This window comes from Callospermophilus lateralis, chromosome 7 (assembly GCF_048772815.1).
Source record: "Callospermophilus lateralis isolate mCalLat2 chromosome 7, mCalLat2.hap1, whole genome shotgun sequence".
NCBI classification, from domain to species: domain Eukaryota; kingdom Metazoa; phylum Chordata; class Mammalia; order Rodentia; family Sciuridae; genus Callospermophilus; species Callospermophilus lateralis.
Window position 1 is genome coordinate 14,792,120 of NC_135311.1, and position 25,191 is coordinate 14,817,310.

Here is a 25,191-nt window from a genome sequence, read left to right on the forward strand (position 1 = left end):
GAACGCTGAGGTGAGAACCTGCCCTACTGTTCGGCTCTTGAGTGTGCGAAGATGCGAAAGGTGGTCTTGGTCACCGGGGCGAGCAGGTGAGGGCTCTTTGGGGATTGCAGAGGCTGCGTTCTGGGGTCGGAGGGAGCAGAAGCCGGCGACCTGCCGTTGACAACCCGGGCAGTTGCTTGTCTTTGAATTTGCTCCTTTGGGGACTTGGGCCGAGACCTCGTCTTACTATTCTCCGGTTCCTTCGCCAAGGTGTGGGGCATGCTGGCCCCTTGAGGTACTCAGAAACTGGTGCTTTGAATTAAAACATGGCAGTGTAAGGGAGAACTACACCACCAGTAAGTCGTCAGGGTTGCTTGTGATTATCAAGGGAAAAGGAAGATTCCTACGCGGACCCTGCACACGCCTTTGACCCACTCTGAAGTATTCTCTGTGAATTCCTGAAGTTTAGTTCAGTGCTGAGCACGTGGCCATGTCTTATGCTCCTCGTTTTAAAATTTCAACTTCCATGAGCATCAGGAGCCCGCGCGCGCGGTGGGGAGCTGGTGTCTTATTTCATTTCACACAGCACTAACACATACTCTGTAAGAGTGTATGATAGGAACATAGGAAAAAATGATTCCTGTTAAGGCATAGTCCGAGTGCAGAGTTATTAGCTCCTAATTATTCCGGGATTGCTCACCTGGACTCTCAGCCTCCTTTATTGACTGACTGTTTTACTTCTCATTTGTACTTTCACGAAGAATGTGTGGAGGATGAAATCAATCAATCCATTTTTCTACTAATTGCTTTTTGGCGTTTTGAGAGATTAAGACAGAAAATATGGTAAATGTCATTTAAGATTGCCCTGCTTCAGTTATCTAACCATATTCATATTAACTAAATCAGTTATGTAGGTGTCTGCCATGCACAGTTTTTCGGTATGTCCTCTACTTTGCCAACGGGGGATAAATAAAGCAGGGTTGACTTAGTGTTTGCTTCTTTTTCATATATTGTGATATGTGCAATTTTATATTTAAAGTCCTGTTATTCTTTAGTGAAGATGAATAAACATAATATACTTGATGCAGCATTGGTAGTACCAACATATTACTGATGGTTTCAGGCTCTTTTTGGAATTCTAATATATAATTTATTGCCCCGGTTTTCATTAGTCCCAGCAGATGATCTGACTGCTGTCGCCATCTAGTGGGAAGTTTTATAGTGCTCTTTCTGAAGTAGTTTATTAAAGTCTAAGCATACTTGTCCCTGCACCTCTTTCTTGGTCCCCATCTAATATTTATTGCTACCTTCTATTCAATAATACTGAGTTCTTTCTCTTTGTATTGGTTATTCAGTCACAGTAATCGAGAGGGACTTATACCTCCTGCCTGTCACTGATGCCTCTTCCTAAAAAACTCATTCATTCCCTTATCAGGGATTTCTGGTTCTCCTTATAGTGGCGATGATACCAATAGGTGATGGAGCCCTGGACCTTGAAGAATGTAGACAGCAAAATAAACCATAAGCACAAGAAACAGCTAATAAAATGCTCTTTTCAACACTTGCTAGTAATGTATTACTGTCATGAATAGCACAGTAAGAACATAATGAAAACCAGTTATTGTGCGATTGAGATTTTTTGGAATGGGAGAAACAAAGGAGACATCATCCTGAACAAATGACTATTAGAGTGAATATTAGAGTTCCTCTTTTCTTTAAGTAATGCTTAAGTATTTTTTTTCTCCGTCTCTACTCCTCCTTGGAGCTCAATTTGATACAGTCAGAAAGAAATGCCTTTATTTAGCACCATCTGAATTTACATATATCTTGTACCTGAATTGCTTTCTCAGTGGCATCGGCCTAGCCCTTTGCAAGAGGCTTCTGGCAGAAGACAATGAGCTTTACCTTTGTTTGGCGTGCAGGAACACGGGCAAGGCAGAAGCTGTCCGTGTTGCTCTGTTGACCTGTTACCCCACTGCTGAAGTCACCACTGTGCAGGTGGATATCAGCAACTTACAGTCAGTGTTCGAGGCTGCCAAAGAACTTAAGCAAAGGTATGTCTCCTATTGTCACATTTCTCTCTCATGTGATTGTGTAACATAACATTTAATAAAATATCAAAGGATAGGAAAACTTTGAACAGGTAAGAAGTTATGCTGAGAAAATCTGTAGAGTGATCCTCAATACATCTCAGTTTCATTTCAATACATCACATTTTCATTCTCAGTCATGAAGATAAATTTGTGAATATACCCTGATATATGGTCAGTTGTAAAGGCTTAAATTAATGTAACTCCTTTGATATTTGAACCTATTTTTACATATTTCTTCCACATAACAAACTCACTAATTGATAGGGAGAGTATTGATATTTAACACTTGATGAAACTAATACAGAAATAGGAGTGGTATGCCTAATAGGATCATGTAACTTTATCTGGTTGGGCTGTTCTAAAGCTCAGTTCTCTTCCTTGCTCCTAAGAAATCTTTTTCCCCAGGCAGTAAAGATTTCTTCATATCTGTACAATAATTGTCATGTGATAGGCATTTGATGAGTATTTTGGTATATGAAGGAATAGAGTCCTTGGTTGTTTAATTTCCCTGGAAGTGCACACAGAATTGTGCCTCGGTGCACAGTACATTTTTTTCTGGGTTCAGAGGATCCTTTCTTTAAATTCTAAGAGGAATTTATGATCTCCAAAGGTTATAAATCCTTCAGTAAAAATACGAGTGAGCCATAGTGTTATCCACATTGATTAATTTTCATACTTTTTTATTTCTTTTTAAATAATTGAGGCCTTTATGAAACAGGGAACTATTTTATTTCCATGCACAGTAGAGGAAATGTGATAGATACAAGGAAGGTGTTCTTGGTAAAGACATTTCCTGGACAATAATACTTTGTATTTTATTTTTGTGATTTCATAGTCATTTGCATTTCCCTGTCACAAATGCACAAGTTATGAAGCTGTATTTTCACCCCACTCCTGTTCTCTATGGCCTTGGACCTTTGTGCATCCAGTTTCTCTCTCTTGCTGAATTCCTGGAGTTTTCTGTCACATCATATTTCTAAAAAAAACAAGGAGATTTTACAGGTTCTACTTTCCAATAAATTGTGATATGTTTTATACCCCTTATTCTTCCGTAACTTAGACAGTCTTCAAGCCGAAACTGCATGAAGATTCTTTATAGAGTTACAAACAGGACTTAGAAACAGAATACTACAGTGGCACAGCCACATCAATGTTTGCAGAAGCTCAGTTCACAATAGCAAAGCTATGGAACCAACCTAAGTGCCCTTCAACAGACAAATGTAAAGAAAATGTGGCATATGTACACAATAAAATATTACTCAGCCGTAAAGAAGAATTAAATTATGGCATTTGCTGGTAAATGGATGAAACTGGAGACTATCATGCTAAGTGAAATAATAATTCAGTCCCCCCAAACCAAAGGCCAAATGTTCTCTCTGATATATGGATGTTAATACACAATTGGTGGGGTGGGGAAGAATAGAAGTTCATTGGATTAGACAAAGGGTAATGAAGGAAGGGGGGGATGGGACTAGGAAAGACAGTAGAATGAATCAGACATAACTTTTCTATGTTTATATGTGAATACACAACTAGTGAAACTTGACATCATTTACAACCACAAGAATGATATCCTAATTAGAATAAGCTATACGCCATGTATGTATAATGTGTCAAAATACACTCTACTGTCACGAATATCTAAAAAGAATAACAACAACAAAAACCTGAGTCTGGAGAGAAATTTGCAGGCCTTCTTTCCCCAGACCTTCCTAGCCAGCTAGTTATCTTACTTAGTATAAATTGAATTATTTTTTTTTCCTTTTCTGGTGGAAAAGAACCTTCATCCTTTGTGAAAAAATGGTCCATGTCAATATAATTGACTTTTGAGATGTTAAGTTTTAATATTTGTAGTATGGACTATTCTCAGTTGCCTTCAAAGACTCAAGATATTTGGTAATCTATTGAAAATTTAGTAATCTAATGAGATATTTAGTGATTTAGCACAAATTCAAGGCTGTGTAACAGAAGGGAGCATTGAAGAGGGTAAGATGGCAGTTGTCTCAGTTGCCTGTCGTCAACTTAGTGCAACTTTGATGTATTTGTTTAATCCACAAAATCTCTTTCTCTGGGATGGGCAGCATTGCCTGGTTTTAGGAAATAGTGGTGATAGTGATATTCATGAATTTGGGAATATTTGAAAGTGTATGGATAGATCTCTTGCCTATGTAGACCCCACTATACTTAATGGCCCAAATGGATATTGTTGGTTCTGGTCCTGAAGTAAATTTGAGACGAGAGCTTGAGAAGGATCCCTTCAGCAGCACCATCCCTGAAACCTGGTCTTTCCATCTGTAATACTCTGTTTTATTAGATATGTGCAGTTTAAAACTCATAAGAAATAGTGATTCTCATGTATCCAGAATAGAGCAACTGTGTCAATCATTTCATCTTTGAAAATATTTTGTTCTTTTATTGAAGCCAGAGCTTAATTTGATGTTCTGGTGCAATGTTTACTCTTCACTAAGTGTTTTGTCTTCATTCCTAGCAAAATAGATTAATATTCTTTGATGGAAGTTTAAAAATTAGATAATGGAACCATAAACAATAGCTGGAACTAATTATTATCTTTGTGGCCCTTGTGTGATAAACTGATCTTAATAAGACCAGTGTTTAAACAGCTTAGTAACTAGAGTCTTTTGACTGTTAATTATTAATAAGATGAATAAGAAATACTTATGTGTGATCTGAATTGGCAGCCATATATGTATTTCAAGGTCCAGTTTTAATAGCTATGGCTCTCTCCTTCTGTCTACACAGAAGACACAGGGTGTACATAGAATTATAGGAATTATTTTTAATATGCATGGTACCTTTGAGTATCATGAGAAGAGGCTCCATTCATCTTGAGCCTAGTTCAAAGGGGGTACACTTAGATTTAGGTTTATATAGGTTTAAAAATGAAAAAGTTTTCTCAAGTCAGCATTTTACAGTTCCCTCCACAAGTATTCTGGACCAAACTTTCCAAGAATATCTTACCCCCATTCAGCTCTTATAATGTCACCATATGACAGTGAACTTTCATCATTTTATGGTAAATAGTTCTTGTCCATGAATGCTGAATGGCTTCCGTGTGGGTCCTCCATTTTAGTAGACATCTTGGCCTTCAGATTCCAGCAGAGATAGGTCAGGCTATATCTATTATATGTGATATAAATTTTATTTGTCAACTAGGGGGGATGGTGAACTAATTAATTAACCAACTAACTAAATGCAAGGAAAAAAAAAACTTTGTAATAACAGGAAAGCAGATTAAGAGAGGGTTGCTGCACTCCCTAATTGGGAAACTGGAAGGGTTTATTGATCAGAGAAGATTTGACTTTCAAGCCCATGGAAACCAGTGTCAAAGCAGATAAACAAAGAGACAAACAAAAACCAAAAAAGAAAGAAAAAAGAAAAACTCAAACATTTACTGGGGCTAAGAAAAAAGAAAAATGCTATAACCCTGTCTTATTTATTTATCTTGAAGTGGCCATCTTAATTAGCCAGAAAATTTTTCCTGTCCTCAGGCCTTCTATACTCTAAAGATAGAATACACTACCTTTTGTCTTCATTATTCTAACAATCTTGTCTTAATGTTTTACTTGCAGGTTTCAAAGATTAGACTATGTGTATCTAAATGCTGGGATCATGCCTAACCCACACCTAAATATTAAAGCATTTTTCTCTGGCCTCTTTTCAAGGTAATTTCCATTTTCGAGATGAATTGATTAAAAGAAAGGTATTCTTTTTTTTCTCCTAATTTTGTTTTTGGTGTGTTAAATTGTGGGGAATGAAAGGCAAAGGAATGTTGGGAAGGGTGAAATCATAGAAAACAGGTGTTACAACCAGGTCATGAAAGAAAAGCATTCATTTTTTCATGCAACTTCCTTCTTATGGTATTCTAGGTCTCTAGGACATTCCAAGTGGTTGGATGTTTCAGGATGTTGGGTTTTGGTCTGCCTGAGTGTGCCTATTTGCAGGAACATTTCTACATTAGAGTTTCCAGGGAGACTCCAGGCTCACAAAGGCTGCTTTGGAAGATTTTCCTTAGCTGTATGTCAGGTGCTCTGACTGGTAGCTGGGAGAAACGCAAAGAACTAGTGTTTACTTGGGAGTTTCTCGATACACATTGATGTATTGGCTTTCAAAAATGTTTACCTGGGGCTGGAGTTGTGGCTCAGTGGTAGCGCACTTGTCTGGCATGTGTGAAGCACTAGGTTTGATCCTCAGGACCACATAAAAATAAATGAATAAATAAAATAAAGGTATTGTGTTCATCTACAACTAAAAAAAAAAAAGAAAAATGTTAAAAGAAAAACCTGTTTACCTGGGTTGGGAGCATAGCTTTGTGGTAGAGTGCTTTCTTAGCATGCTCAAGACCCAGAGTTTAATCCCTAGTACTATAACAAACAAACAAAATCATAAACCAGAATAAGAAATGTCTTATTTTGTGACTCAGTACACTTACTTATAAATGCATATTTTTATTGCATGCTAATTACCGCTTTTCTTGCATTAAAACATACACAGACAAACCCCACATTGTAGTGGCACCCCCTTCTTCACAGGAAATCTTAATTAAGCTTCTGTAGAGACCCTCACCATAATTGCTCTTAGACTATCAGAAAAAAGTTCTGAAAGAAGTTTTTAGGCAGGAGATATGTTTGCTGAAGCAGAGTGTGATAAGACTAACCCAAACAGTGGAGAAATCCTTGAAAACCAGCTGCTGAAGGAAAAGGGAGAAAAACTCTCCCTACCCCAGGCACTGCTTTTTACAGAGAATGTCCTTGATTTATTTGTATCTAGACTGGGTTAACTGTCAAGTACATTAGAGAAAAAACAAACAAACAAAACTACTTTTATGTGGACTTCTACAGATTGTGAACCTCTGAGCTCCCCCTCCCCCTGTACACTGGGTATAAAATTCTAAATATTTCTAAACTCGGTGTTCAGAGGAAGAATTTTTAGGCGAGACCTACCTCTGAACCCTGCAGCCAATAAACCTGCTTCCTGCTATTCTTCAGTGTCCAGAACACTGGTCTTGACCTGCTAAATTGATTGCATAGCAAAACAGCATATTAGTATGTTCAGTGCTCTAAAAATTCCTAGTGAAAAAACAAACCTGCCTAATTTTTTTTTTTTTTTTTAAGCAGTTAAACAAACTGTGTGCAGGTAGACTTTTCTCTCTTGGCATAGCTGTTTTCCTTCAGAACAGTTTATCTTTAACCTGATTTGGAAAGAGGTGAAGAGAGTGTTTGCTAGAAGCAGGTTTTGAGAGACATGGCTTCCTTTTGGTAGTGTGAATAGTAAGTATGTAAATATTTCCATGAATTTGGGGAAAGAAAGCTTTTTTTTTTTGGTATCTCATTTAATAACTCAGAATAACCCTGTCTGAGAAACTGATATTTCTATTTCTGTCATGATAGACTCAAGGAAGCTGTAGCTTGTGTGTATGTGTTGGTGGGGGAGTAGGGCAAATGGGGAGTGTCTTTAATTAAAGAAGCTTTAAAAAGTCATACCACTGTCTTTTGCTGTTTCAGAAAAGCGATTCATATGTTCTCCACAGCTGAAGGACTGCTGACCCAACAGGATAGGGTCACTGCTGATGGGCTTCAGGAGGTGTTTGCAACCAATATCTTTGGACACTTTATCCTGGTAAAAAAGACTTAACTAAACCCACATTTAGTGCTATGATCCTAAGGGCTTGCATGGATACATTACAGTGATTTTTTTTTTTTTCTTTTGTTTTTAAGTTCATTAGTTTATGGGTAGCATTAAATGTTTGAGTATTTAAATATGGTGATCAGCTGGGCAGTGACACAGGCCTGGAATCCCAGTGCTTGGGGTGTCTGAGTCAGTAGAATTGAAAGTTTGAGGTCAGCTGCAGCAACTTAGTGAAATCCTGTCTACAAATAAAAAGTAAAAAGGCTGGGGATGTAACTCAGCGGTAAAGTGCCTCTGGGTTCAGTCCCCAGTACCAGTAAACAAATAAACAAGTAAATAAATAAGGTAATCACTTTATTTCACTTGACTTTTTGAAAACATTGTTTCCCTATAGTAACCTATTGATATATAATTTTTTTTTTCTTTTAACAAGGACTGTAGTGAATCGAGATAGAAAGTGGAAAATGTACAGTAACCTTCATAAATAATGTATAGAACTGAGATAAAGCATACCAGTTTTTATTTTATTTCATTTTTTTTTTTTCTTTTTGGTACTGAGGATTGAACTCAGGGGCACTTAACCACTTGAGCCACATCCCCAGCTCTTTTTTTTTTTTTTTTTTTTTTTTTTACCTTTATTTGCTTATTTTTATGTGGTGCCAGGGATGGAACCCAGTGTCTCACGCATGCTAGGCAAGTGCTCTACCATTGAGCCACAACCCTGGCCCCTCAGCTCTTTTTTATATTTTATTTCACTGAGTTGCTTAGGGCCTCACTAAGTTGCTGAAGCTGACTTTGAACTCAAGATCCTCCTGCCTCAGCCTCCAAACCACTGGGATTAAGGCATGCGCCACCATGCCCTGCTACCCATTCTTAATTCTAAGTAGTCTTTGGAAGTGTGCTTGGCATCCAATAGTTTGGGATGGTAGACAAGCCATTATTAATCAGTAATACATAATTTTTTATTTTCATGATTTCTGATTTCTTAAGCATTAGCACTTTGGTGTTATAATTTCAGGCATGCATATAAAGTTAAACACGAGATGTGTAGCTTATCTAGCATGCTCTATGCTCTATGCTCTTGTCCCAGGAAGGGACAAGGGCAGATCATCTATAGAAATTACTTGGAATTTTTCTGGCAATAGAGATTTGTGTCTTTTCCATTTCTAAATTTTTCTTTATTTGATCATCTTTTTATATCCAGATGGACTCATGGATGTACAATTTCTATTTGGTTCTTTCAGTTGGTTCCCCCATCTCTTGTACTTTTATGCCATTGTTTGAGTTTCCTGGTTTTGTTCTAACTTTCATTTGGAGCACTTTCTTTCTTTTGGGCACTGTAGGGTGCTTCTTGTATTTTCTGCCTTGATCCTAGAACAGCTGTTTCTCTAAGGAGATCTGGTTCCTTTTATTTGAAAATTGTTATCAGAAAACAAGATCTGGGTGCTTGTTGCTATTGAGATGTCAATTGCTTCATGCCTTTCTGCTAAGGAGATAAGTACGTGCATGTGAACTCATGGATGTATACATATCTATTTTATATGTAACTAATCTGTATTCCTATAAGGATGGACATGAGTTAATACTGGCATCTCTAATTCCTCTTGGATCATTCTAGCCTCCTTCTCTTTCTTATTTGTAATTTTTTTTACTCCATCAGTGCCAAACCTGGTTCTTTCCATTTTCAATCCATGTATGTAATAATTCAATTCTAGTATACAGATGTAGTATTTTCAAAATTGTTATCCTGTATCCCTCAGCAGATTTTGATACTTTTTTTTTTTTCTTTCAGATTCGGGAACTAGAACCTCTCCTCTGTCACAGTTATAATCCATCTCAACTCATCTGGACATCATCTCGGAATGCAAGGAAATCTAATTTCAGTCTTGAAGACATCCAGCACAGGAAAGGCCAGGAACCCTACAGCTCTTCCAAATATGCCACTGACCTTCTAAATGTGGCTTTGAATAAGCACTTCAACCAGCAGGTGAGGCCTGTTTCAGTGATATGGAAATGGCAGAATAGTAGTTTCTTAATTACAATCTATTTCCTAGTAATATGGCTGGTTTCCCACTTTCTATTGTAGTTTAGAGTGAGAGTTGGTATACATGAAAGCTTTGGAACAGAGGTGATTAGTTCCTGACCTTTTATTTTTATGTGGTTCATTTATTATAATGTAGTATTCAGGAACTCCAACCTGTTAAGAGAATGACACTACTAACAATAACAATAGCCACTGTTTAAGTACTTACTGTCAGGTGCTCTACTTTTTATCTTGTTTGTTATTTATTGTCTTCCCTGTTGCAGTTAGGTGGGTCTGATTATTACCATTTTTTAAATGAGAACAAAAAAAATTTGAGAATTTGAATCATTTACTCAAAAATCTCATGTGTCTTGTGAATGGTAGCACTCAGAGACAAGCCCAGGCCAGCTGGCTTCACAGTTTGAACTTTTCCCACTAAACTGCACTACCTTCCAGTCAATAGTTATAATGCTCTTTGGGTAATGGTGATTTTAGATAAGACTCCAGAGCTCTTCTTCCATGGGGATCTGAGTTTAGAGGGTGTTTCTTTGGAGAAGCTGACCCTTGTGAGTCGTGTTGGCTCCTTGTACCCATTGTGGTTTGCAGCTTACTGCTTCTTCGCCTTGATTGCCCATGTCTAAAATATTAACTGCAAGTCTCTGATCTTTCTCATTTACATTTACTTATGAGAGCTGTGACTTAATCAGTCTATTCTAGTTTGAATGGACTAACTGGGTGGTTACTAGAAGCAGGTAGACCTTGACTGGAGGGGGTGACTCACTGGTGATGTGCCTTGGAAGAGTTCATCTTCCTAGAGGCCCCTTGCGCTTTCCCTTTCTGCCTTCTGCTTGCCATGAGTGGAGCAGTGCTCTTCTGCCATGCCCTTCCACCTTGAGGTTCTGTTGTCACCTTGGGCCAGAGCAGTAGAGTCAGCCAACCTTGGACTAAACCTCTGAAACCATGAACCAGAATCAATGTTCCTCCTCTAAGTTATTCTTATCAGATATTTGGTTACAGTGTTGAAAAACTGACTAACCCAGGGTAATATAAAAATATCTTCTCTAAAACTGGATTTGAATTTTGACTTTGTTACTAGCTTTGTCATCTTTGGCAAATTATTTTATCTCCTTATGCCTCAGTTTTGCCTCCTGAAAAAAATAGGGATAATAAATGTCTGCCTCATGGATTTGTTAGGAGAGTGGAATGAGGGGATCAGTATGAAGCATCATAGAGGTGCTGTGTGCTCAGAGTGTGAGGATATTTATATGTGTATGTGTGTGCGTGCATTCACACACCCATATATTTATGGGTGTTTGTGAATATAAGGTGTGCTTGTGTGCATGCATACACTTGGGGATACCTGTGTGTGTGTGTGTGTGTGTGTGTGTGTGTGTGTGTGTATTTTTGTGGGTATGTGTGTATGTGTATATGTGGGGTGTGTATTTGTGTAGGTGTCTGTGCATCTTCTTGTGTATGTTCATGTGTTGACTATTATTATTTCATCTTGTGCTCAGTGTGTTGGTCCACTTAGGCACCTCTTTCTAATGTTTCTTGAGATGTTTAAAAACTTGTCACATTGCTTCTTTGTACTCTGGAAACTCCCTTTTAAAGGGCAAGGTCATATTAGCTTTTCCTTTCATAGAAAGCTCTGGGAAGGAGGGAAAGAAAAAGAACAGGTGACTAAAACTGACCAAATTATGCTATATAAATGTATGAATATAGTACAATGAATCCTACATTTATGAATGATTATAATTCATGCGTCAATGAAAAAATTATATATATATATATACATAAATGTACACACACACACACATATATATATACATACATATATATATATATATATATATATATATATATGTAAATAAATAGAAGGAAGACCAGAATAGTAGAAGGGGAACAGGAGTAAGAAGGAGAGGAGGAAAAAGGTAATTACTGGGGAATGATTGGAGCAAATTATGTGCCCATATGAATGCACAAAGAATCCCACTATTACATATTATTATAATGCACTAATAGAAACATTAAAAAGAGATCTCCAGGACTTTATTTAAATTTCAATTGTTAAGTAAAATTGGGATTTCATCTTTTACAGTAAAAGGAGATTTAGCTAATACTGCTCTCTTCTAAAACTTGTTGGAATTGGTTCCTAGCTTACTTTATCTATCTATTTATTTTTTACATGAGCTCTCTTATTTGGGAAAACTGGAAATCCATATGCAACAAAATGAAATTGAATCCCTATCTCTCACCATGCACAAAAGTTAATTCAAAATGGATCAAAGATCTAGGAATTAAACCATAGACTCTGCGTCTAATAGAAGAAAAAGTAGGCCCTAATCTCCATCACGTGGGGCTAGGCCCCCATTTCCTTAATAAGATGCCTATAGCACAAGAATTAAAACCAAGAATCAACAAATGGGATAAATTCAAACTAAAAAGTTTTTTCTCAGCAAGACAAATAATATGTGAGGTGAATAGGGAGCCTACCTCCTGGGAACAAATTTTTACCCCTCACACTTCAGATAGAGCTCTAATCTCTAGAGTATACAAAGAACTCAAAAAGCTAAACAACAAAAAAAATAAATAACCCAATCAACAAATGGGCCAAGGACCTGAGCAGACACTTCTCAGAAGAGGATATACAATCAATCAACAATTACACACAAAAAAAGGTTCTTAGCTTTTTGGTTCAAGCTTTTCCTCCTTGGCTTTTATAAGGAGAGAAGAAACTTAAATTCCTTTTGAAGCTTTGTATTACTTTAAGTGTCAGGTTCTGTATTGGCTACCTGAGAGATTTTAATGATTCATTAATGCAGGCTGTCCTTATATAAGCTACATAGAAATTCTCAAGGTCATCACAATTTTTTCCCTGTAACTAAGCATGGAGAGGTGTCTTGTTAATTTCTTTTGCTTATCAAAGAAAGTTTTACATGTTGAAAACCCTGTATTTTTGTTTGAAGATCTCTCATTTGGAACTAAATGTTTTCTAACTATTTCTAGAATAAGAACTTTTCCTTAGCAATCTTTGGGGCAAAATGAGATACTTTTTTGGGGAAGAATTTTTGGGTATAGTGGTGATGAGTTCCAGCTCTTGACATTTTTTTTCAGAGAATTGTTAGTTAATCCAAGGAACTCTGAGGAGTGAATGACCCATGTCAGGTACTACCAGTCCTCTGCAGCACCAAATAAATGATAAAAAGCTTCCAGCTTCTGTTTGTCAGTGTGCCATCTGTCTATTGATCTGTGTTACCCTGGCACTGCCTTTTTGTTTTGTTTTTTGGTTCTGGGACTGAACCCAGGCATGCTATACCACTGAGCCACATCAGCTGTCCTTTTTATTTTTATTTTGAGACAAGGTCTTGCTAAGTTGCTGAGGCTGGCCTTGAACTTGGGATCTTCCTGCCTCAGCTTCCTGAAGTGCTGGGATTATAGATGCACGCCATGATGCCTGTCCTTAATTTTTATTTATTTATTTATTTTTAATATTTAGTTTTTCGTTTTAGTTGGACACAGTAGCTTTATTTTATTTTTATGTGGTACTGAGGATTGAACCCAGAGCCTCATACATGCTAGGTGAGCGCTCTACCGCTGAGCCACAATCCCAGCCCCCCTAATTTTTATTTGAGAGGAAAAAAATGAGATTAAATGTAAAAAAAAAAAAAAAATGAGTTAAAATATTCAGTATTAAAATAAGGTAAAATGTAGTAAAAATTAAACTAAATGAAATAGTTTTAACCAATCCCAGTGCCACAGAGGTTTCTACAGATGGCATGGGGCCCTTCTTATTAACATAAGCTCTGTTAGTTGAGGCTGTCTTTCTAAGACAGAATTTTCTAACCTGATGAATCCCAGACTAAGGATCTGATTTAGATATCTTCAGTTGGAGCCCTTCATGGTACCAGAACAGCTCTTTGTTCCTCTCATGCCAGGAACACCCATGTCATGGGTCTTAGGGACCTACAGGGAAACAATACATACTTTAGGTTTGGCTATCTGTATTTACTACATCTGAAACTTCTTGAAGGCAAGGACTAAACTCTGTCAGTCTTTTCATCTGAATTTCTTATTAAGATTGATAAATTGATCTTCAGTGAAGTCAGTACTATGGAAAAATCAAGTCCTTATCAGGCTCTACTTTTCTCCTCCAGCTTCAAGATTGGTTATTTTTTTTTTTCTTTTATGGTACTTTTTAAAATTGTTTTTTATTGATCTTAGAAATTTTATCTCAATAAACAGAACATCAATAAAATTTTGCTTATACTTGGCATGGATAGCTATATACTTTTCTTTTTAAAATTTGTTTTCATTAGCTATTTATGACAGTAGAGTACATCATATATAATGGGATATAATTTCTCATTCTTCTGGCTATACATGATGTAGAATCCCACTGGTCTAATTCATTCTACTATCCTACTATTTATTCTACTACTCCCATACCCACTCCTCTCTCTTCACTCCTCTCTACCCAATGTAAAGTAACTATTCTTCCCTAGCCCCACCCCCCTCCATTGTGAATTAGCATCTGCATATTAGAGAAGACATTTGTCCTTTGGTTTTTTGGGTTTGACTTATTTCACTTAGTCTGCTATTCTCCAGCTCCATTCATTTACTGGCAAATGCCATAATTTCATTATTCTTTAAGGTTGGGCAATATTCCATCATATATATACCACATTTTTTTTTTATCCATTCATCTGTTGAAGGGCACCTAGTTTGGTTCCATAGTTAAGCTATTTTAAGTGGAACTGCTATAAAAACATCGATGTGGCTGCATCACAGTAATATGCTGATTTTAAGTCCTTTAAGTATAAACTGAGAAGTGGGATAGCTGGATCAAATGGCGGTTTAATTCCAAGTTTTCTGAGGAATCTCCATGCCACATTCCATAATGATTGCACCAATTTGCATTCCCACCAGCAATGTATGAATATACCCTTTTCTCCACATCCTCGCCAATATTTATTGTTGTTTGTATTCTTGATAACTGCCATTCTGACTAGAGTATTTTGATTTGCATTTCTCTAATTGCTAAAGATATTGAACATTTTTTTCATATATTTGTTGTATTTCTTCTGTGAATTGTCTGTCCAGTTTTTTAGCCCATTTAATGATTGGGTTATTTGTTTTTTTTGGTGTTAAGTTTTTTGAGTTCTTTACATATCCTGGAGATTAATGCTCTGAGCTGCATGTGGTAAAGATTTTCTCTCAATCTGTAGGCCCTCTCTTCATGTTATTGTTTCCTTTGCTGAGAAGAAGCATTTTAGTTTGAATCCATCCCATTTATTGATTCTTGGTTTTACTTCTTCCACTTGAGGAGTCTTATCAAGGAAGTCAGTTCCTAAGCAGACATGGTGAAAATTTGGGTCTACATTTTCTTCTGTTAGGCACAGGGTCTCTGGTCTAGTGCCTAAGTCTTTGATCTACTTTGAGTTTTTGAGAGATAGAAGTTTAACTTTATTTTGTTACATGTGGATTTCCAATTTTCCCAGCATCATTTATTGAATAGGCTATCTTTTCTCCGAGGTATGTTTTTAGCACCTTTGATTAGTATGAGAAATCAATATTTATGTGAGTTTGTCTCTGTGTCTTCTATTTGGTCCCATTGGTCTACATGTCTATTTTGGTGCCAGTACCATGTCATTTTTGTTACTATAGGTCTGTAGTAGACTTTAAGGTCTAGTATTGTGATGCCTCCTGCTTCACTCTTCTTGAGAAGGATTGCTTTGTCTATTCTGGGACTCTTATTTTTCCAAATGAATTTCATGATTGCTCTTTCTATGAGCATTCTATGAGGAATGTCACTGAGATTTTAATTGAAGGGGTACTATATTTTGTCAAGTGCTTTCCTGTATCTATTGAAGTGATTACATGATTCTTGTCTTTAAGTCTATTGATGTGATGAATTACACTGTGAGTTTCTTGAAAATAGAGACTTTATCTTACTAGTTTATGCAGCCTTAGTGCCTCTCATAGTGGGTTCTCAGTACCTGATTCTTAAAGTAAAATAGTCCCAACTTTAGAGATGACTTGGAGTATAAATTCTTTATATCCTGGCTTCCTGGCTTATATATGTATCTCTTTTATTACCTAGTGTATACACTAGCTATAGCTGGACTGAGTCAATGTATGTTGAATTAAAATCATATTGTGTCTCCTCTCTGTGCTTCCAGGGTCTGTATTCGAGTGTAATTTGCCCAGGGACAGTACTGACCAATTTGACCTATGGAATTCTACCTCCATTTCTATGGACACTGCTGATGCCAGTGATTTGGCTGGTGAGTAATACTTCTTAATTTAAGAGTTGGTAAAAGACATAAGAAATTGAACCTGCGTGTGTCAGAATTCTATTTAACTGGAAGGTTTTTATATTACTTATATGTAGCCTCTGCTCCAAACTCTCTGGCATTACCACTGCTCTAGTATCTGAGCATTTTCTTTGATAATGCACCATGGATCCCAAGAGTTCTGTATTCAGATAATTTTGGGAAACCTGTGTTAAGCAATGTTAAGCTGGACTGTTTTTGCATTTTCAATGTGTTTATGAGCATTAAAAGTTTTCAAGACTTGCCTCTTCTGGGAATCTATACACTTACCTTTGGATAAAGTTTAATTTATAAGTTAAGCACTGTAAGAGATGAATAATAATTAATAATAAAATAAAAAAATTATGATAATAAAAAGCTTCTCAATAAGGGAATGATTATATATTATATAACCCAGAACTGTTTTCATTTGTTTTGCATTTTGAGAATCTTGTAAGACCAGTTCCTCTAGTACACATTAAAAAATTGTACAGATAGGAAATGTTCCTCCTGATAGGAGTCAGGAAAAAAATGTCCCTTTATTGGGCAGGCATAGAAAAAAGTTCAGAAGTAAAGATGTCTCATGCTAAAAGTAGTTGACTCAGAGTGTTGGAGATTGATATTTCTTTTTTGATGTCTTTATTTTTTTTCAATATTGAAAAATGTTCCATAATCAGAAGTTTTAAGTTTTCTTTCTTAATATTAAAATGAATAATTCTTTTGTGACTCTATTCTAACCCTCTCAAAATGACTGTTTTCTTTTCTCAGCTTCGCTTTTTTGCAAATTCTTTTACTTTGACACCATATAATGGAACAGAAGCATTGGTATGTTTCTCAAGTTTTTATAGCTTGTATAAGGACTTGGCTGATGTGAATTATGAGTTCACTTGTAAAAGAAACAGTTTCAGCTGAAAAAATAATGAGAGATAGTAAGAGAATAAACTGAATAATCAAGGTCCTGTTTAGGACTAGGGTGAACCATCAGGGTAGATGCAGAACATGAGGATTGGAGTTTGAAAAGTGTAGCATCCACCGTGGCACTGGTTGCTAGCATTGTTAGAAAAAGCAGCTCTGTAGAAGCAAAATAAAGTAGTGACTGGAGGAGAAACAGCAGTGAAACAATAAGGGGATAAACAAAGCACAATGGTAATTAGGCAATCGGTGGGTGAGTTCCTATGGGGGAAGACTATGTTGTGAGATAAGAATAGGGGAAACAAAATTCATCTTTATTTCCCTATATGAAGGTTCTCTCCCCTACTGGTATTAGAGGATCAAGTTATTAGCTTATTAGGAAAATAGTAGATTTCCTTAAATCACACCTGGAAAATGAATTACATGTGTTTCCTCATTAGTGGCAGATTACTAGTGAGTCATAGAACTCTTTTATGTTGAACACAAATAAAGTCTCTGAGTATTTTTCAACACAAAGTTCCAAAGGGAACCTCTATGATGTCATACAATATAAGACTTGTTACTTGTTCTTTTCACCATCTGGTTGAAATCCTACTGTAATAGAGCCAGTTTGTTTGTGTGCTAACTCCATTGAGCTCCTTCAGGAGTTTTGCTCTTTATCCTAGGAATATGGGGGCCTAGCACTGTAGTGTTTACATTTAGTAGATTCTCAAATCTTGATCAAATTGAAATTAACTAAGGAAACATGAAGGAGATTGACTTGATGCTCTTGTTTTGGTAAGCATTGCAGAATCAAATGCCTTTATTGCAGGCACACAAGTTGATTGTAGAAGCAAGTGATTTCATATATATTTTTTTTCATATCAGGGATTGAACCCAGGGATATTTACCCACTGAGCTACACCCCAGTGCTTTTTATTTTGAGACAAGGTTTCACTAAGTGTCTTAGGGCCTTGCTAAATTGCTGAGGCTGGTCCCTGAGCCTCTGGGATTATATGTGTGTACTACAGCTTCTGGCCTATGCTATGTTTTAATTAATTCTTAATATAGCTGCCAGTTGAGGATAAGTATTAAAATGTAGTCCTTAGGAGTTACTCATCTGTGCATCCATAGTACTGAAAATCAAGTCTAGAGGTCAAGACCATATAGGTTTCAGAGGTAATGGGGAATAGTTGGATGAAAAAAATCTCTTATTACTAAGTAGCTTAGAATTATGTTTAGAAAAAAGAGTAAACCCACAAAATACACAAGAAATAAGACATCATATAATGCTTACTCCAAGAATAATCAGAAAGTAGGACCAGTGAGGGGAATGGAGTAGTTGGAGCAGACTTTGCTCACTGAGTTGAATTGACCTAGGCTCTGAGGGTCAGGAAGGATTTGAATAGGATGACACAAGTATCACAATTAAAAATATTGTTGTAACCTTTCTATAATTTCCCAAAATATGGATAGGTAGGAAAATATCACCTTAAATACCACCAGTGATGGTCGTAGCTGCTGGTGGGTGGGGATAAGAATGTGAGCATACCACATGGGGAGAAGCATCAATCTCTAGATGAGTTTTGTCTCCTTAAAAAGAGAGAGCTTGAACTTGAGCTTGAGAGACTTAAAGCACAGTGATGAAGAGTGAGGGCACTAGAATTACTATTAACTCTGTCCAAATCCCAATTCTCCAGTTCCTGGCTATGAATACTCGGGCATGTTTTTTTTTACCTACATGTTTTTTTTGTTTTGTTTTGTTTTGTTTTTTGTGGTGCTGGAGATTGAACCCAGGGCCTTGTGCAGGCAAGGCAAGCACTCTACCAACTGAGCTATGACCCCAGTCCATCTGAGCCTTTGTATGTGTGTGTGTGGTGCTGGGGATTGAACCTCTGGCCTTGTACATTCGAGGCAAGCACTCTATCAACTGAGCTATATCCCCAACCCATGCTAAGCCTTTTATTATCTATAAAATAGGAATTAGATGTAAATAAGAGAAGGCATATTGCAGAGGATTTATTGTATTTCAGCACTTAAGAATTTAAAGGAAATTACTTAAGTGAAAAAAAGTATGGGCTGGGATATATAGTTCAATGATAGAGCACTTGCATAGCGTGTGTGAGGCCCTGGGTTCAATCTTTAGCACTTGAAAAAACAAACAACAACAAAAAAACAAGTATAGTTCTGACATGCATATAGATGGATCATATGGAACAGAGTAGAAAGTTGAGATACAGACTCATAAACTGTAGCAATTTATTAATAAATATGTCATTTCCAAAATTAGTGGGGAAAAGATGGGTTATTTAATAAATATTTCAAAAAACGTAGAATAGGATTTTTTTCTTCATACCTCATACCAAAATAACATCCTAGATAAACTAAGAGATTTAAATGTTAAAAAAATGTTAAAATATTAAATTACTAGGAGAAAATATGGGGGAATTATGAATGGCTTCAAGATTGTAAATCCTTATCTAATTGCAGAAACAGCAAAAAGAAAAGACTGAAAATTTTGACAAAAAAAAAAAAAATTGGATGGCCAGAAACTTCACTATTAATAAAGCCCAAAGTCCAGCCTCAAACTGGAAGAAAAATATATATCTGCCACTCTTAGTAAATACAGAGTTTCAGCAAATCAGGAAATGAAGTCTGTTGGAACAATAAACCTTTTTTTCTGTTCATGTCCTTTACATGAATAGAAAGTTTAACGGTTTTTATTGTGTGAAAAGATGCTTAGTCTCACTCATACTAAGAGAAATGCAAATTAAAACTTATTGAAAACTTTTAAAGCTCAGATTATCAAGGATCAGAAAGTTTGATAACATATACATTGAAAAAGGTGTATGGAAACGAGAACTCTTCTACATTGTCAAGGGAGAGTAAATTAATATAGCTGCTAGTAAGGACTCTGGCAAGTTCAGTCAAAATATTAAATAATGCATGTACCCTCAACCCAGCAGTTTTATCTGTGATATTTATCTTACAGATACACTGAAACGTATGAAATGATATATTCACCATCCATTGCAATATAATTCCTAATAGCAGGGTCTGGAAACAACTTATATATCTTTTAATTGGAACTGCTTATATAAGTTGTAGTATATTCCTAAAATGGGATACTGTGTTTGTTTTAAAACCAGAATGAAGGGGCTCTACATATATAATTTGAAAGTATCTCCAAGCCATATTTTATAAATGAAACATCTGTATGTTATCCTTCCATTGAGTAAGAGAAAATGATATAAATGCTTTTCAGTAAATAGATTTTCTTTGGAATAATACACAAGAGTTTAAAAACAAAAAATGCTTTCCAGAGAGGAGAGCTTTTTGGCTAGGAAATTAGAAAGGGAGGGAGACTTTTTACAATATATAACTTTTGAGTATCCTTGTCTATTAATAAAATATTACATCAGTGACCTATATTTTACTGTGATCTACAGACCAGGAAATTTACTTGAGGACTAAGGGAAAAGACATACTTTAGCAAGTATGATTCTTCTGATGTAAATAAGTTTTCAAAGGATACTATTAAACCGTCTTTTTTTTTTTTTCTTTTCAAATTATAATAGCACAAGTTGTGGGTTCAATCTCCAAAACTGCAAAAAAGGAAAGGAAAAATATATATATATGAGTGGTTCATGAGATTTTAACAATTAGCTGATGATATTTGAGAGGATTTTAGAAATTGTTTGGGAAGTTCTATAAGGTGCTGATTGTAAATCTCACTCACTTGCACAGAAGAAAGAAATCATTGTCATATTCTTCCTTTCCAGATTTGGCTTTTCCATCAAAAGCCAGAGTCTCTCAATCCTCTGATCAAATATCTGAGTGCTACTACAGGCTTTGGAAGTAATTATGTCACAGTGGAAAAGGTAAATCTGTTTACATTGCTACACTGAAGATACTAGCTGCTGGGCTGAGGCATTGGATCTTGCATTCCAGCCTTATGCCTTCCCAGCCTCTCTTCCCTGCATCTTCAGGGGAAGACGGCATCACCTTTCAGTAGCTTTACTTTAGCTTGTTTTCATTTCTTTGTGTTCTCTCCTTCCTCTGAGCTTTGCATATTCTGTTCTTCCTACCTGAGCTGCTTTTACACTTCTTCTTTCATCTGATTGATTTCTGTTTTTCCCTCCCAGCCTTCTGTGACCTTTTAGACCAGGTCAGGTCCCTAAATTGTAAACTTTCTTATGTAACACTATTCATCCTTGGGTTATCCTATCATCATATAAGCTTTCTGAAAAGGACTGTGCCCCCAGTTTTAGCATGTTATCTTACACATGAAGGTATCGGATAATATGTTGCAAGTTAGGTAAAATAGGAATTCTCTCTCTCTTTTTTTTAAAATCTTATTTATTTATTTTGGTGGGGTTCTTTTTTTTTTGTCTTTTTTGGAACTGGGGGTCGAACCCAGGGCTTTGCGAATGCAAGGCAGACGCTTTGCCACTGAGCTACATCCCAGCCCTAAAACAGGAATCTCTATGTGTAGTTAATTTCCATTTGAGTATTCAGTTCTGTTTACAACAATTATCAGCTTTAATAGATCAATGTTTTGAAGAGAAGGGGAAGGAATACAGAAAAAAAATCAATATTGTGTTTCTTTTTGGGACTCTGTATAATCTTAAAAGAAATCAAACATGGGGAATGAGAAAATTTATTTTGAACTATAAGAACGGTTGTACTTCTGTCATGAGTAAGGTCTGTTTGAGCCTCCCATCTGCCTATCTTATTGTGAGGAGGCATTGGCATAAAATAAAACTAGAGGGAGATAAATAAGTCATCTTAGGCAAGTCAGATAAGTAGCAGTGATCTTTGTCTGTAACTCAGTAGTATGAGGTCTGAGGAGATCCATGTTCACTGGTTCCCATGCTGTCTGCTTACTAAAAACAAATCTTATGTGTTTTTCAAAATATGTTCTGTGAGATATTAGTTTCTTGAGAACATTTGCAAAAAGCATTTCTTTGAACAAGTAAATTTGAGTGATGCTTCATATTATTCCCTTTCTAAGACTTCCACAATGCACATTAGTCCATGAAAGGCTTTCAGAAGTTCAAATAGTTCAGAAATGTATATGTGACATGTTTAATCCTGGTTTTTCCAAATTGTTCTTGATGATGTGAGTTTTTTTCCCTTAGATTTTATGTTCCCCTCAACATTCCAAAGAATACATTTTGGGGGAACTCTATTGTAAGTTAATTAGTTTATTTTCAAGGTTATAGAGATTATCTGAATTTAGTATAGTATATAGTAATATAAAGGGAATAGTTTTTTTTTCTCAAGGGGAGAAAGCTTTTAATTCTGCAAACTAAAGTAATTCATTAGCATTTTATGGAAGTACATGGAAGAAAATGTTTTAATTCATGGATGTCAGTTTTAGTCTGTTAAAAGTTAAGGCTGAACTACAAGAGATCGCTAATGTCTCTTCCAGTTCTAATATGGAAAAAATTGTAATGTGGTTGAATGAATATAATGTCATTTCTAAAATGTTAAATAGTTTTTTTAATTGTTAGTTTTTTAATTGTGTGAAGAAAGAGCCTGTTTTTAAATTTTAGGCTTTGCATTCCCTTATAAAAGAGCTATCATTGTTTTAGAGAGGCTGAAAGTGTTTTACATACATTATATCAGAATAAGATTTTTGATAATATTTCTGTGATTGCTAGGGATGTTGAACATGTTTTAATATATTTGTTGGCCATTTGTATTTCTTCTTTGGAAAAGTGTCTGTTTAATTCTTCTGCCCATTTATTAACTGGGTTATTTGGTTTTTGTTTGTTTTTGGCATTATGTTTTTTGAATTCTTTATATATTCTGTATATTAATCCCCTGTTGGAGGGGCACCTGACAAAGATCTTTTCCTGTTCTGTAGGCTCTCTCTCTTCATGCTCTTAATTGTTTCCTTTGCTGTGCAGAAGCTTTTTAATTTGATGTCATTGCACTTATTGATCCTTGGTTTTAGTGGCTTTGCCAATATGTTGAACCTATGTTTTCTTCTAGAGGTTTCAGTTTCTTGTCCAATTCCCGGGTCTTTGATCTGTTTTGAATTGACTTTTGTGCAGAGTGAAAGGTAGGGATCTAGTTTCCTTCATCCACATATGGATACACAGCACTTATTGTTAAAAAGGCTTTCTTTTCTTCAGTGTATGTTTTTGGCACCTTTGACAGTCAGGGAAATGCAAATCAAAACTTCATTGAGATTTCATCTCACTCTAATTAGAATAGCAATCATCAAGAATACAAATAATAAATGCAGGTGAGGATGTGGGGGGAAAGGTAAACTCATACATTGTTGGTGGGACAGCAAATCAGTACAACCATTCTAGGAAAAAGTATGGCGATTCCTCCAGAGACCAGGAAGTTCAGAAAAATAGAAAATAGAAGGGAGATCAGTGAAAGCAAAGGAAGGGGAATGAGAAGGGAGAGGAAAGTGTGTGTGGGAGGGAATCCCAGGAAAATAGAAGGAAGATCAGTGTAGCAGAGGAGGGGGAATAAAGGAGAGGAAGAACGTGAAAAAAAGAGGAAATGCCAAATGACACTGACCACATTATGCTGTGTACATGTATATCACAATGAATTTCACCTTTACATATATTCATAAAACACTAATTAAAATTTTAAGAAAACTATAGATAAACAGAAGTAAGACCTATAGAGTAGAGAAAAAGAAACAGAGGGAAGGAGAAGGGAAGGCAAAGGGGAAGTACTGGGCGATTGAAGTGGAACAAATTAGATTTCATACATGTATGACTATGTCAACATGAACCCCATTGTTCTGTGGAACAATAATGCATTAACAAAAAATAGCCAAAATGGAATTTTCTATTTAAACACAAGAATTTAAAATAACAGAAAATTAAATAAGATAGAATCTTAGATTTCTTTCAGGTAAAAGCAGTTTGGAAAAAGGCAGCCTCAGGTTGGCACGGCAGCTCCACAAATTGTCAGGCATCCCCACAAATTGTCAGGCATCCAGGCATCCTATTGTTATTGATCTGCTGCCCTTAGGGTATGGCCCTCATCCTTCTGGTTAAAATAAACAGTATGGAAGAAGGAAGAAAAGGGATGCCCTATTCTTTTGAAGAGACTCCAGGGCTCTTCAATGAGCACATACATCTCTTTGGGCAGAACAGTGTTACATGGAACCCACAGCTTCCTTGGAAGTAGGAAATACGTAATCTTTTGTCTGGACAACTGTGAGCTCAGCAAAAACAAGGGCTCCTTTACAAAAGAAGATGGATCTTGGGAATTGCTGTTGGAAATTCTAAATTCTCTTGATTTTCCTCTTTTGTGCTTTTCTTTCGTCATTGGTATCTTCTGTAACTGATACAGGGGAGTTAGGGGAGATAGCAGTACTCAGATATTTCAGTCTTACTGTTTAAGGTGAGCAGCAGTAGATTTGGTGAGTGTTGAAGTTCAAATGAGAGTTTTTATAGTCTCGGTTTCCACCATGCCCTTTTCTTCTAGCTCCTTTGTTTTTAGTTCTCTTACATATGTAGAATGTCATCCTTTTATACACATGGTATTTGTTTTATTTTTTCTTCTTTCTTGTCATTGTTTTTTTTTTTTTTGGCTTCTTTTTCAGATGGACATAGATGAAGACACTGCTGAAAGATTTTACCAAAACTTATTGGAACTGGAAAAGCGTGTTAGGGTCAACACCACTCAAAAATCAGATCACCAGAGCTGACAGTGACACTCTCTGGAACATTGCCTACCTTCTGTGCATTCTGGGACACATGGCTTTCCATTGAGCTGGGTGGTATGCATTTGTGTGAACTGTGAACTCTGATTATCTCTTTCCTTTCCTTTCAGAATTATCTCCAAGACTGTTTCTGTGTACATATGTGTGTGTACATAAGATTGGTAAAGTAAACATATCAATTAGATATTTTCTAGAATGGTGCCACATCAAAATTACTAGAATCACCTAATAGAATATCTGTATTATCCTTCCAAGTGGAAACGAGTGATAAGGAATGGACTTGAATAATTTTGACACAGGCACATCTTGGACTTGCTTTTGGCTTGTTACCAGCAAAAGGAGGCACTGTCCACTCTCTTGAGTGGCAGTTTTAGCTTTATTCTTTTCATTATGAGCAATTTTTTCTAAGGTCCGGTGCTTTATTTCCTTCATGCACTGCTTCTAATGATCCTAACCTAAGATTATTAGAATCCAAACAATCCTACTATGGATGTCCATGTAGTTAATCTCAGGAATAAAAATATTTATGTGTTTGGGTCACTT

General features: G+C 36.2%; 1 protein-coding gene across 1 annotated transcript; it reads left to right on the top strand.

Moving 5' to 3' along the window:
- Positions 1 to 25,191, top strand: Hsd17b7 (hydroxysteroid 17-beta dehydrogenase 7). The gene is made up of 9 exons (XM_076861558.1): positions 1 to 86; positions 1,830 to 2,033; positions 5,663 to 5,755; positions 7,595 to 7,709; positions 9,511 to 9,705; positions 15,921 to 16,025; positions 16,821 to 16,877; positions 20,726 to 20,824; positions 24,529 to 25,191. Exons 1-9 carry the CDS (start codon positions 52 to 54, stop codon positions 24,631 to 24,633), a joined length of 1,008 nt encoding a protein of 335 aa, XP_076717673.1. The 5' UTR covers positions 1 to 51; the 3' UTR covers positions 24,634 to 25,191.